General features: G+C 36.8%; 1 protein-coding gene and 1 long non-coding RNA gene across 2 annotated transcripts in view; both read left to right on the top strand.

The window, feature by feature from the left end:
- The window catches only part of LOC125254469, a 76268-nt gene extending 64648 nt beyond the window's left edge, over positions 1-11620 (top strand). Inside the window, exon 4 of the long non-coding RNA XR_007181671.1 lies at positions 11570-11620. This is a non-coding gene — a long non-coding RNA (uncharacterized LOC125254469). The remainder of the gene's footprint in view (positions 1-11569) is intronic.
- Positions 11621-11647: 27 nt separating this feature from the next.
- The window catches only part of luzp2 (leucine zipper protein 2), a 157411-nt gene continuing 153646 nt past the window's right edge, over positions 11648-15412 (top strand). The window contains exon 1 of the mRNA XM_048169087.1: positions 11648-12379. Coding sequence (XP_048025044.1) covers positions 12318-12379 — 62 coding nt within the window. The 5' untranslated portion in view covers positions 11648-12317. The remainder of the gene's footprint in view (positions 12380-15412) is intronic.

Raw genomic sequence — 15412 nt, 5'->3', positions numbered from 1 at the left:
ACATTCCAGGATTTTTCTCCTTATAGTGGACTTCAATGGCTACCAACAGGTTGAAGGTCCAAATTGCAGTTTCAGTGCAGCTTCAAGGCTTTAAACGATACCAGATGAGTAATTAGGGTCTTATCTAGCGAAACGATCTGTCATTTTCGAAAAAAATACAACCGTTTATGCTTTATAAACAAAATATCGCATTGAACGTACTTTCCGCTTCCGCATTCTTAATAACGCTTACGCTGAATGTTCTACGCCTTCCCTGTTCTATTTACGGAACAAACGCGGCGCCAGTTTCGTTTTTTACTGTAAGTTGAATAGGGAAGGCGTAGGACATTCAGCGTAAGTGTTATTAAGAATGCGGAAGCGGAAAGTACATTCAATGCGATATTTTGTTTATAAAGCATAAACGGTTGTGTTGTTTTCGAACATGACCGATCGTTTCGCTAGATAAGACCCTTATTTCTCATCTGTGATCGTTTAAAGCCCTTGAAGCTGATCTGAAACTGACATTTGGACCTTCAATCTGTTGGTAGCCATTGAAATCCACTATAAGGAGAATAATCCTGAAATGTTTTCCTCAAAAACCTTCATTTCTTTTTGACTGACGAAAGAAAGACATGGATATCTTGGATGACATGGGGGTGAGTAAATTTATCAGGAAAAGTGTATTTAAAAGTGGACTAATCCTTTAAATTGAGACTAAAATGCAAAATAATAATTACAAGTTTAAAAAGTTGAAATTTCTGTAGGCTACAGGGGCGCGTTTCCCAAAAGCATTGTTAGCCAACTAACATTGCAAGTTCCGTCGTTACATAGTTCAACGATTTGGTGTTTCCCGAAACCATAGTTCAAACCATCGTGCGCAAACTGCATCGCAAACTAGTGTGGTTGGAACGACAGCTCTCGAGCTGCGGTTAGAAGCATAGTTTCCTGTTTATATGACATGTGGACTTAATAAATCGTTATCTTGAGCAAAATAAGCAAACTGACATTAAGTACAATGTATATCTTTTATTTCGAATATATACAAATTTCATTTATATATTTTAGTTTGTCAAGAGAGCTAAAGCACCGTTTTTGAAGAGTGCGCATGTGCGTACGTGCTCTAGTACGTCAGAACAAGCATTTTATTTAATCTGGAAATAAAGCAAAATAACCGAGGAAAATGAGAATTAGTGTCTGTAATTTATAGCAGAAATTCTAGCATTAATTCGATCTCAAACGGATTAATTTAAAGAAGTTATTACTCCACCTGCGTGACGTCATTCACTATGTATCGACGTCACTTTCCCGCCGAAAGCGCGCTCCCTCAGCTGGACTGAGTGGCAAAAGTACCTGCTGCGTGACTGGATTTAACAGGGGAAACTGCGAAAACGCGAGTAAAACTAACGATTACACTAAAGGTTGGAATTTAATGTGTTCCTTACAACTTGTCAAATAAACCTAATCCATGGATATTGACATGCAGCCTGGAGTCGTGTTTCCTGACATTTATATGTGTCTGATTTCGACGGCGGGGAGACACACAAAGCAAATCTGCCTGTGAATATTTTATATAACTACAATATAGGTAGGTTTAAATCCGCGTGATCACTTATATCAATGTTATATTGTCCAGCCTTAAAACATATATAGTTTTATAGTATATTTTTTGTCAGTGTTGTTTATTGAAAAACACCCAATTATGCAGAATATAAGATGGAAAATATTTAATTGAGTTGTCAAACTAATATATAACAATACAATATATACGGTATGATACCTCAAAATCCAATAATTTGACAAAATGATAACTGCAAATCCATGTTTCTCTGCCTGGAGTCGAGCTGTTTCTGTGAATTGCAGTGATCCATTTGCTTTTTTCCCTGTTGCTTTCTGCAGTTTTTAAATATATAACGTTACCTCAGGTTCTGTATCAAAGCTATTTGTACAGTCAGTCGCAAAGCTCTTTCCCGTTTTGGATGTGTTTTGTGTGTTTTTCGCGACATTCACGCTGAAAACCAATGCTGCCGCGAAAGGGGCTCGCATACGCGACAAATTCGAACGCATTGTTTTATATTTTTTTCTGAGTCGTAGCTGGGCGCCGCGAACAGGCGCCGAATGTCGCCGCCGGTGTTCGTACACTCATAGAAAACAATGCGTTCGTATTTTAAAGACGTGGCGAGGCGCTGAGTTTCGCGTCCGTTGTGCGAGCCCCTTCAGTCTTTTGCCACTCAGTGAGCGTGACCGCAGTCGTAACGGTCGACGGTGACGTCACGTGCATACCCTCTATCCACCTGTTTCCGTAGCCTGACTACGTCAGACTTCCTACTTCCGCTCAATTTCATTTCGCTTCTGTACTCAGTCTGATACAGCGTCAGAGCTTTGTGTTTGCCACCGGTCTGGAAACAGCCGGGCCAATCAACGAACAGAGGGCGGGCTGAGAGCCGTGACGTAGATGCTAAGCGCCGAGTTTTACATTGTAGGTTAGAGAAATCGAAAACCGAAACGACCGCGGAAATGGGAAACGAGACACGGGATGCAAACTTCGGGATGCATTAACTTCGCATAATCTGCAAAAGTCGTTTACAGCCATGTTCACTCCGGTATTTCGCTCACATCATCATGTGTTTACAACAGGTTTACAGTGGAAGTTCAATCATAGATTTGAGTTCGATGCATGATGTCTGTGCTTCGATGCGGCTGTACAGGCGGATAACATATGTCATAACTAAACGTATCTGATTGGCTTATGGGTAACCAATGATTTTAAACTTCAGACAAGCGTCCCCTAGCGAGAGAGAAAACACTTCTCTATTATGCCATTCCAGACTCTGTCTACGAAGCAAAGTGAAGTAGCAGAGTCTGGTATTACCAGGCTACTGTTTCCGCGGGGCGCTACTGTAAAAGAGAACGTGGGTACAACTTCCGGTGAGGCGGCGGAAGCAGCATACCAATGGTATTTTGTGTGCTAATTAGCGAAGAGGCTGAGTGTTTTTTGGATCATTGTTTACTTTGTAAAGTTGCAAATCTTTATGAGAAGATGTCGTTACGGTGCTCAGGGACAACATCTCAGTTTACTACATTATTAGTTAATATCACAATACAATAAACAGTTTTCGTGCCATAATTGCTCTTTACTTTACTGACCTTCCACAAAAGTGCTGCTGCATGACTACAAGAGCATCCTGGCCCTGCAATACATGAACAACCCGCTGTCTGTACTTCACCTGTCACTGATGCTAGCACCAAAGCCGTATGATGTGATATTTTACTCCTAACGTATCGTGCGTGCCAGAGCCAGTCGCGTTTCCACTGTATGCGATGCTAAAGGCTACTTATGGAAAATATCAAAGACTACTTGAGGAACGAAGACAATTCTTATGTGATTATAATCGTGTATTTATTTGGTTTAATGTTTTATCTGTCTCTTCCCTGTGCCTGTTGATTCCTGACAAATGCATATCTTTCACAGATTCGCGCATTCCAGTTAACTCGTATAACTCATAACTCCCGTTGTCTTCTCATTAGCTCCCTCTGTTGCTCTGGCTGAAAGGATCAGGATAGATAGACGGAGAGATCGCGCAAACATCCTCGGATAGCAATCATCGCATAATTTAGAGGAAAATAAATAGAAATGCTCAGAAAAGTGACGTAAACATAGGGTATGTTATCAATATATTTCTAAATGTGTAAGCCTTTGGATTTAAAAGCCATAGTGGAGTTTGTTTTTTGCGTTCTTGTGATCGCAAATAAATGGAAGCAGGCGCAACTGAATAGGTCTGTGTTTTCTTTTTATGTCAATATAAATATCAGTTAGATTTAGCATGATTGATGTGCACTCCTGACATAAATTAATACATTATTATTACTGTAACATTTTTTTTTTTATTGTAAAACGTTCAAATATTGATGCCGGAATCTTAAATCTTTAAGTAAAAAACAAACGTTCGCAAGTTTGGATCGTTAAATCTTGAATGACTGTCAACTGTTGAATGAATGAGTGTCAAGTCCAGCTTGTTTACTTCGAACCGGAAGACGCTCCCACGTTTGACGCAAGGCCTCATGGGGCGTAGGAAACTTTTTTTTTAATTTTTATTTTTTTATTTTTTTTATGTTTAACAGAAGAAAAACAAACAAACAAACAAACAAAAAAACAATAACAACAATTGTCATCATCATATAACAATAAAACAATACGCCAGAGTCCAGTCTTTCAGTCCAGATTAAGTGCCAAGTCCTTAAACACATCCATTGTTCTCAAAGCCTTCAGGTTTTTAGAGAATTCAATAGAGTCAAAATACATTTTCATCTCATGTTTAAATCTTAAAAAAAGAGGTTTGCACTTTGAGAATTTACATTTATGAATGTGATACTTGGCTAACAGAAAAATAAGGTTTATAAAATAAATATCTTTTTTTTTTTTTTTTTTTACATTCATGAAAGCCAAAAATTACATTTCTATAGGTAAATTTGAAATTTGGATTCACATAACATTTAATAAAGTCACAAATGTCACACCAGAATGTTAGTGTGTAAGAGCAATTCCAAAATAAATGTAAAGTAGTTTCAGGTTTCTCTAAACAAAAAGAACAGAGGGTATTAATATCATTCTTAAGTCTTCTGAGAGAACACTTATCTGGGTAAAACCTTATGAATTAACTTAAAGGTTATTTCTCTTATTTTGTTAGTTATCAGATACTTGTGAGGTAATGTCCAAACTTTTTTCCAGGGAATGTTGCTCACAAGTCCATTCCAGTAAGAAATTACATATGGCACAGAAACACATTCCTCCTGAAACAAGACTCTAATTTTCTTATTGTTTTTTGATTTAGATAAAGAAAGGCACTGTTTACCTACAAATGTTTTACATAGATCCACCGAGTCACAAAAGGATGAAAAAGAAAACCCTTTAAAAAGCATAAGAACTCCTTGTGGCACTGCATCTGCCACAATCGCAAATTCTTTTAGAGCAACAGGAATTCCATGCTTTACTAAGAACTCAGAATAATTACAAATTAAACCATTCTCATTGAAAAGCTGAGATACAAAAATAATTCCATTTTTAAACCAATTATCAAAGAAAAGAGATTTATGTTTATACAGTAGATCCTTATTATTCCAAATTATATATGAGTGAGGTGTAAAATTGTGTTTAAAAATGAGGGACCAAGCTAATAACATTTGCCTATGAAACAGGGATAATTTGATAGGGATTTTCATTATGTTATAATTACAGGTTAATAGGAATTTTAGACCTAGTTTTGAAAAAATAACATTAGGGATCAAATTCCAGATAGATGCAGGCTTATTAATAAAGTTTTTTTATCCAATTTATTTTAAAGGTGTTGTTTAAAGTGGTAAAATCAAGAAAATTTAATCCCCCCTTCTCAATGGTGTTCATAAGTACAGATTTCCTGACAAAATGAGTTTTATTCTTCCAAACAAAGTTGAGGAGCATTGTATCAATTTTTTTGAGAATGGCGCTATCGACACTCAAAGAAAGAGCAGCGTATGTTAATCTCGATAAGCCTTCAGCTTTGGCTAGTAAAATTCTGCCCTTTAACGACAGATCTCTTTGGAGCCATATACAAAGTTTTTTCTGTGTACTCTCAATCAGTGGATTAAAATTTATGGAGCATCTTCCTAATTCATTCTTTGTTATAATAATACCTAAATATGATACCTGATCTTTAACTTAAATATTACACATTTCTGACAAACTACACTCTTTGATGGACATCAATTCACATTTAGAAAGGTTCAAGGATAAGCCTGAAGCTTTGGAAAATTGCTGGATATTCTCTAGCGCTAATGGGACTTGGTTAGCATCATGCAAAAAAAGTGTGGTATCATCAGCCAACTGACTGATGAGTATCTGTTTGTTAGCAATAGAGATACCACGAAGACTACTATTAGAAATATAAGATGCAAATATCTGGGAAACTAATAAAAACAAATAAGGAGATATTGGACACCCTTGTCTAATACCACGTGACAAGTAAAACCTAGGAGAAGTACCATATTTTAATTTGATTGTACTATTACAGTTGTAATAAAGAGTTCTTACTGCCTTACAAAAATATTCACCAAAACCAAACTTTTGCAATGATTTAAAAATAAAATGATGTTCTACTGAATCAAAGGCTTTATAAAAATCCAGGAAAAGAATAAAACTATTATGCTCCACCAAACTGCTATAATCAAATAAATCTAAAACTAATCTAATGTTATTCATTATATGCCGGTCCTTCATAAATCCAGACTGAGTCTCATCTATAATGTTATTCAAATATTCTTTTAGTCTTTTAGCAAATACTATGGCAAAAATTTTATAATCGTTGTTAAGGAGTGTGATGGGTCGCCAATTGTCCAAATTGGTATGATCTTTCTTTGGTTTAGGAATTAGCGTGATGATACCCTGCGTTAATGTAGGAGGTAAAGCTTCTTTATCAATACTTTCTTTAAGAACATTAGTTAAAAAAGGTGAAAGTTCATCAGCAAATAATTTGTACAGCTCGGCTGTAAGCCCATCACATCCTGAGGATTTATTGTTTTTCAAACTCTTAATTGCGCTTAGTACTTCCTCATGAGTAACAATGTCATCACAACACATTCTATCATTTTCAGAGATAACTTTAACATTAACTGAATCCAGAAACAAAGTTGTTTTCTGCTCTGAACATTTTGAAGTATAAAGATTTTTATAAAAATTAGCACTAAAATTAGCTATAACCTTTTGGATCTTTTACTATTTTGCCATCAATGCATAACTGCTCAATTGTTGATAGGGTAAAATTACGTTTTTCAAGCTTAAAGAAATATGCAGAATTAAGTTCTCCTTCTTCAAGCCATCTTTTCCTGGATCTTATATAAGCACCCCTAGCCTTCGATAAGTATAAATAATCTAATTTACTTTGTAAATCTGCAACTTCATATTTTTCCTCCGAAGACATACAACTAAAACTACAGGTTTGAGATAATTTCATGATCAGGCTGTCCTCAAGAACCCTTCTCTTTTTTGCTAAGACTGCTCCAACTTTCCTTAAATAAACTCCAATCTCAAATTTTAGAAGCTCCCAATTGATACAAAAAGAATTTTGAATTGTGGCTACTTTCCAGTAGTGAGCAATTAATTCTTTAATTTTATCCTTTACATCTGGTAATTCTAAGAGTGAACTGTTAAGTTTCCACAAAGATGCTTTGCTATGGCCTGGTGCATAATCTGCCGTTAAAGGGGTATTAATAAAGATAGTTTTGTGGTCAGTCAAAGGAGTACAATGAATGCCAACATGTAGATCAAATTTGGACATACATTTTGATATGAGCCAATAATCAATTCGAGATTGTCTTGACCCATTTTTGTTGGCCCAGGTAAATTCTAAATTGTTAGGGTATCTTTTTCTCCAAATGTCCATCAATTCAAATTTATCCATTAGCCCTAGCAATGCAGGGCTAAAACACGCTGTCGTCTTTGGTGGATACCTATCCAAAGAATTATTAATTCATACATTAAAGTCTCCTCCTAATATAAAAAATGCATTAGGGAATTTATTCGACCAATATGCTAATTTCTCATCTAACTTGTCAAAGAAAATTTTATTATCCAAGGAAGTATTGTACCCATATATATTTCCCAGAATTACTGTTTGTTGGTTAAGTGAAATCACTAATAAATGAAAGTGGCCCAAACTATCTGAATCTGATCCTAATATATCCCCATTAAATGTATTTCTCAAAATACTAACCCCAGCAGAGTGTTCAGTGCCATGTGAACTCCAAATATCATTACCCCACTGAGATTTCCACCATTTGTAATCATCTTTAGTAGAATGACACTCCTGAAGGAAACAAAAATCTGACTTGTGTTTTTTAGCGAACAAAAAAAGAGCTTTCCGTTTGACACTATCCCTGAGCCCCCTGGCGTTAAAAGATATTAATGACAATGACATGAACAACGAACAATGCAAAGAAGGAAAAAAACAAAAAAACAATTACAACGAAGTAATTGACTGAGTGAACTAAAAGAGTGCACCCGTTCAACTTACTTTCCTCAAAAGGATCAGAAACCAGCCACAAAAAAATGCCCACCCGGTACTAAAGTGCTCAGACTTAAGTTTCTATATAAGATTTAAATTTCTGTATTCAAGTAGTAACCATTTCAATGCCCAAAGTAAAAAAATAAATAAAAGGGATAAGTACAATTAAACCAATATTTAATCAGCCTTTCAATAAAAATAACAAAACTTATCTATATAAAACGAATTATTGATATTGATATGAAATACCATTAAGATATTAAAACATGTGTTACTAGGAAAACAAAAATGTAACTTTAAGCATCCGTTCCTACTTTTTGAAGGAAAAAAATAATAAATAAGTAAAAAAAAAAAAAAAAAAAAAAAAAAAATATATATATATATATATATATATATATATATATATATATATATATATATATATATATATATATATATATATACAGGGCTTGACATTAACTTTTTTGCTCACCAGCCAATGTGGCTAGTGGTTTTCTAAAGTTACTAGCCACTCAGCATTTTCACTAGCCACAATTTTGCTGTTGGGAAATTACATTTTATATGATTAAAGTTGACTTTGGCATGCTTAAATTACTTGATTTTGAGTCATTTTACTTTATTTACAAGATTTAAAACCCTTTCAAACTTACAAATGCAGATTGACCACCCAAATCAATACTATACATTGTATATATCAGCTATGTAGCCTACAGTTATTTTTGTTAGTCTATATAAAAAGAACAAAGAAGCAAATTACAAATATTAATTAATTTTTTTTTGTTAGATACATAGGCCTATGTTTATTTAGCATACATGTATACATTTATTTAACATTTTTTGATGTTTGATTAACATTAATGACAGTTTATTTGGGGGCTGCTGAATGCATGGACGTCATATACTGACACATATCCAGTTTTTACCCACCTCTTTACGTCCACTTAGCCGTAAGCCATAGCCGACTGTATTCACGCGAGATACTCCACACGATGCATTTTGACATCTGTGTGTGCGTGTATTCAGACGCAAGGAGAACTGATCGCGCACGCGAGCGCTTCTGTTGTGTCATTCAGCGCGATTCCGCCTATCCCGCCTTCACTAACCGCAAGTTAATCGATAAAGAATTGTGACTGAATTGTAATTTTGTGATACGACGAGCTTGGCTACTTTTCATTTGGCTGTAGGCTGAAATTATATTCAACCCGCCAAAGTGGCTAGTGGGAGTGGCTGTCTTACCCGCCACAGCTGAAATCTACCCGCTTTTGGCGGGTTAGCGGGTGTTAATGTCAAGCCCTGTATGTATATATACATATATATATATATATATATATATATATATATATATATATATATATAAATAAAGTGTAACAGATCCTAAGCAGAACGCACGCTAATCCCAGAGAAAAAAACTGCTCATGAGTAAACGTTACTAGTGCACTAAACAACGTTAGGCCTGTTGACTACATCTTTAGCTGTCAGTCTTTTACCCTCAATGACAGCGAAGGGACCGACCGTGAAAGCCAGCCCTCTTCCCTTCCCTTCTAGCCTTCTCCACAGTCGGCCACAGAAGAGTCCTAGCATCTTTGTCTTTTTGCGAAAGATCTTCGAATACCTTAATCTTCTTCTCTCGGAGTAAGTCGGAGGTTTTGGCGTCTTTCCAAACTTTGTCCCGCTGGGAACGCGACGAAAACAGGACTATTATACGACGGGAGGATTTTTCCGCTGCAGACCGAGGCCCCAGCCGGTGAGCGATGTCAACTCCGCGGTGCAAATCAGCAGCGATGCTTGGAGAGACCTGGCTGAAGAGGTCGATGATCATCTGCTTCCCGTTCTCTCCTGATTTCTCCGGAATCCCAGCGATACGCAGATTCCACCTTCTCTTGTAAGCATCCAAATCGTCACATTTGTCACGAAGTTCGACGTTTTCTTTCTCCAATTTTCCGATTTTCTTTTCCATTTCGTCAGTTTTTTCTTTCAAACACTTCACCTGTTCACTGTGGAATTCGAGAGAGCTGATTATCTGTTTAATAGAGTTCGAGTTCTCAATAACCGTCTTTTCAACTCCTTGAATTCGGCGCAAAGTTTATTCGTGCATGGCCTCCATTCTCTGCATGAATATCATTAGCATAGTATCACTCACCGCTGGACTATCAGAACTCGGTTTGCTTTTTTTGGCAGGATTGGGTTCAGGTGTATCGGGTAAAGGCACAAAACCACCAGACTGTCCAGCAACGGCATCCATATCAGAGCTCAGCGTTCTCCTTGCATAGCTGTGCATAGCAAAGTGCGTTTCTTCTTTTTCATCCATATTCTCAAATCAACACAGCAGTTTGTGGCTAAAACACTGGATTATAGCTAGTGATTAGCTAGCAAAAGGTGCGTCTGCAGAACTTAACAAAAAAGCAAAGAAAAAATAGAAGAAAAAAATACGTTTAAGTGCAGCTATTTAACTCATAAAACAAACATCACCTTTGAATTAGTTCTGAACATGAACATATTAGAAATTAGACCGGGATATGAGCAACGTTTTTTAGAGCCACAGCAAAACCGTCCTCTCACGACGCCATCTTGGCCTCGCCCCGGGGCCTAGGAAACTTGTGGATACGGTTTCAGGAAACAGAGGTGACTAGCTAGTTGATTTGTTCAACGATGCATTGTACTATGGTAGTTCAGCAGCGAGTTACATCGTTGTTCGGGAAAAGCACCCCAGGCTAGCCCAGCTCGTAAAAATGAAAATATTAAATTCACTAATAAATGTTAAAAATATTTTTAAAATGCTGTTTTATTAATCTAATCTAATATTTATGTTGTTTTATTTTTGTAATGTGATTTTTCAAGATAGTGTAATAGTTTTTTCTTAGTTAGGCCTGGTTAATAGTGTAATATTTTTTTGGTGAATTGTATTAAAAACAGAACAAAAATCCTAATAAAATTAAATAATAATAATTATTAATGTAATGATATAGGGAACCTGCAACAATTAAAAAACAAAAACATAAAAAAATGTATTGTTCCCGTTTTTTATTAATAGATAGCCTAATAACAAATTTTCGCCTATGTGTGTGAGAGAAAGCGGAGGAGTCAAGTTGCTCACCTTTGTGTGCACAATATTTATAAATGCCATATATTTATAACCTCTATTCATAATGGAGCTGTGCACGCGCAATTAGCTAGAACTACCTCCGATTTGCGGCTTTCGTGTGTCTAGTGACCTGTGTTTTGCCCGTCCCGTAAACTGTCTTTATGTAGAAGTAGGCTACTGCCGGCCCAATAAGTGTTTGCATTTGTAGAGGTTACGTGTTGATTATTTTTTTTACATTGCAGAATGAAAAAAGAAAAAAAATCAGAAAACATGCTTGTTGCTTTTATATTAGTGCAAGTTTATTAATAAATCAATAAACAAAACCTCCAGTCTTTGCACGTCAAAGATCGAGTTTAATTGTGAGTGTAAAGTGGGGCGGCACGACGGGGTTTTGCCTAGAGCGGCAGTTGAGCTTGCGCCGGCTCTGATGTTGATCATTTCATATACCCGTGATGTTTTGTTTCCTTCTGTCCAGAATTTGACCACCCGTTTTAAGAACGCGAATGGAGACATCAGATGCAGCACGGCCGAAAGGTAAAGTGAAGTGACTCCATGACTGTTAAATTTATCATCATGGGGTTACCCTCTTAATCTCACAATATGAGACGGTGAGCAGGGAAATGTCTCATCAATTACTTTGACGGACAACAGAGAACAAAAATGTCAAACTAATGAACCCTGCCATCAAAGTGTAATCTCCACGAAAATTGATTAATTTGGTCTTTGTGGAGTAACCCTGCTCGCCTCTAGCCCATGTAATCGCCCTGCCCCGTCCCAAGGCTGCCGGTAATAATGCAGACAGATGGATATCATGTGGGACACACCAGCAGGTATTCATCTCGCCGTGGAACGTAGAAGAGAAAGACAGGGAGCCACTGGCTGTATTGATGCTGACATCACCTCACCACCTCAAATCATTCTCCAGTCTTCCTCTCCGGATCCCCCCCCCTGCTTTCTGGCCATTAATAAATCCGTCCGTCTCCCTATCCCTGCTATTTGAAGCCGAAGAGCCCCGCACTTTCACATACACAGACCGCTCGCAGCGTTGCATCTGTCTGCCGCGGCGTGTGCCTGCGTTAACGCGTGAGAGAGAGAGAGAAAGAGAGAGAGCGCGGGTGAGCAAGCCAGCAAGGAGAGGGAGACAGAAAGGGAGAAAGGAAAAGCGAGCGATCGAGAGAAAAAGGGGCAAAGAGACACCGAGTGCATGAGAGCAAGACAAAGCAATGAAATTCATCGGAGCCGTTTACCTCCTGTTCCTCCTTCCTGCTTTAAGCTTCAACAGCAGGTAAGAGCAGATTTACATCTCCGGCTTTATCCTTCAGCCACATCAGTCTGTCTGCCGCGGACACAATAGCTGATTATATTCGTCTGTGACAACCACAGTGATGTGTGCTACTGTTGAAGCTTTAAAAACCTCTGAAGAGAGAAGCACAGTGATTGAGACGGAGGTGAAGGATGCTTAACAGCTCAACTTTTTCCTGCCTCTGCTCTGGGCTTGGCTAGTGCTGCAGACAAAACAGAGACGTTCGCTTTCTGGCACACAGAGTGAGTGAAATGTGGCAGGGGCTTGTGGCTCATGGGAAGGAGCAAGTTTTGTGGCAGGCAGAGCTTTGGGATGCCTGTGCAATTGCAGAATATGTGTGTGTGTGTGTGTGTGTATTATGCGGTGAGGGGAAGAATCTGAGATGAGGAATAAAGAGAGAAGAAAGGCTAAGCCAGGAGGAGTCTTGCAGAGTCAGGGAGTTTTCAAGGATTGATCATTAATTTAACTACTGATAAAGCCGTGCCTCTTCCTCTCTGAACCCAGAGCACGGGAAAGGTCAGTGAGCGTTCGGCCAAGATTTGAACGTTGACTTTATCATCTTTGGGGTATTTTTATACTCTTTTTGGGTGAATTAAACCACGTATTAATAGCTTATTTGTTCTGCAAATACTTCTGCCCTTTAGACTTGTCCAGGGAGTGGCCCTAGAGTACACAGGCTTGCAATACAAACGTTAACACACTTTGCCACTAGTATGTAACAGTTATTTTAAAATCATCAGTGTATTATTTAAAACACAAAACAAAACCGGCAGATGTGCTTGCCAGATATCCAGCGTTCTGTTGGTATGGTGTGGCCCTCAGGTGCCTGTATATCTTACAGTTCATAACCATATATTTTGCTAACCGATATAATGTTAATATACACTCTAAAAAATGTTGGGTTGAAAACAAGCCAAGTTGGGTTGAAAATGGACAAACCCAGTGATTGGGTTGTTTTGTTTTGTTTCTGCTGGGTAGAAAATTACTGTATTGCTTGCTTAAAATGAGCCCAAAATATTTAACATTCATTAATAAATAATAATTAAACAATATATGTGTATTAAATTGCTTATTAATAAATGTCCACCTTTTGATGATTATTGTTGCCTCTATTATGTGTCTGATTTTTAATTTCCAACCTATTTTGGGTTCATTTTAAGCCAGTCATATAGTAATTTTTAAACAATAGTTGGGTTAAATAAAACTGCTCAGCACGTTGGGCAAACATTTAACCCAACCGCTGGGTTTGTCCATTTTCAACCCAACTTGGGTTGTTTTTAACTCAGCATTTCTTAGAGAGTACCATGCTACTTGGACAACTAACACCTGCTTTTTACTTAAAATATAATAACCATATTACAAAACATTTTACAGCCAAAACAAATTAAATTTAAATATATAAAATATTTTTAAATATATATTGCAATATGTTTGTAATTGTATTATTATAATATAATATAATTTCTCATATGTTTTTATTGTAACATTTTTACATTCTGTTAAAATTAGTGCCATTTTTTTGTTCGTTTTAAATGAGATCCATAGCATGTACTGCTCTGATCAAGGTTTATTAATCAGACTCAAACATTATACACTTAAATCAAATGCATGGCCAGAATAAAATATGTAAATGTGGTCATCTTATAACCTGAAGAGAAATTAATCTCACTTGCTTTTTCTTAATGCAAGACATTTATCAAGGCCAGTGTCTGTGAGTCACATCTCCAGATTATAGGGCAATGTCAAACACACATTTGACATCCCTTTTCAAATACAAACCCAGAACAAGAACAAACCCAGATGCAACTGCATTGAAAGTGACACTGGATGATGATGTCTGTGATGTTTTACTGTACAGAGAATCTTTTTGTATCAAAACACTTTTTAATACATATTCATTTTACATTTCCATTACATTTATGCATATGGAATACACTTTTGTCTGCATTGCTTTCAAGGTACATATTTTCTATCGGTTCTTGCTTTCTCTGGGAGTCGAACCCATGATCTTGTCGTTTCTACTTTGAGTAATTCTACAGATCATTTGCTTTCAGTTCTTATTGATGAGAACACCTTTTCAAAAGAATTATTCTATTTGTTGGTTATTACTAAGGGCATCAAAGACATTTTCAAAATGGCTTTCTGCATTTTTCTTTTTTTTGGGGCAGACATTTGGCAAAAGACACTCTCAGCCATTGAGATACAGTGCAGTGGAGCAGAAAAACAGCAACCTACAATGACTCAAGTGGTTTAAAAAAAACTACACTTGCCCTAATTTCCCTTAATTTCACATCATTAGGACTCTTGTGAGTTTCAGAATCATACTATTGTTGTCTTTGGTGATACTTGTCTATTGTTTTTTTTGTGTGTGTGTTTATATTGTCTTTATATTCAGTTTTGTTGCTAATCATAATCGGGCACACTGTTTAAAGTAAGTTGTATAGGATGAACATGAGTGTGTCACTTTTGGCCAGTTTTACCTTTCCAAAGATCATGCATTCTGATAGAGAGAAATTGTCCATAAAATTTCATATCAAGAATTTTCTAGTGCATAAAACTTACCATGTTACAGTAGAAGAGACAGTTGCATAGAGCTCAAAAATCATACATTCTCACTTATTATTAGTATAGAAATTTTAGACTTTCATTTTTAAGAGCGTCGACCTACATTTTTGAAGTTTCCTTCAATTTGAAACGACTTCCTTCAGATTCTTTGGTTAAAAACATGGTCATAAAATATGTTTGCGTGGCTCTCATTTAGATATCCAGAATCCCAGCTCAGCAGTAAACTGCTCTCATGCCAAAAGCAAAAGCGCTTTCTCACAATCTACACCAACATTTCATCAATTCTGCTTACTGGTCTGCAAAGCTCAACAGACAAGTGCATTGAGCTACACATGTATAAATCAGCAAAGCTGTACTATTCAGCATTTTATACAGAGAGATGATTACATTATGCTGCATAAGCATTTGATGTTTGGGGAAACCTACTCCAAACAGAACTGTACTGAGCGA

The sequence above is a fragment of the Megalobrama amblycephala genome, linkage group LG19 (genome assembly GCF_018812025.1).
Source record: "Megalobrama amblycephala isolate DHTTF-2021 linkage group LG19, ASM1881202v1, whole genome shotgun sequence".
Taxonomy (NCBI): domain Eukaryota; kingdom Metazoa; phylum Chordata; class Actinopteri; order Cypriniformes; family Xenocyprididae; genus Megalobrama; species Megalobrama amblycephala.
Note: the sequence above shows the minus strand (reverse complement) of the source record. Positions and strands in the feature narration are given on the sequence as shown.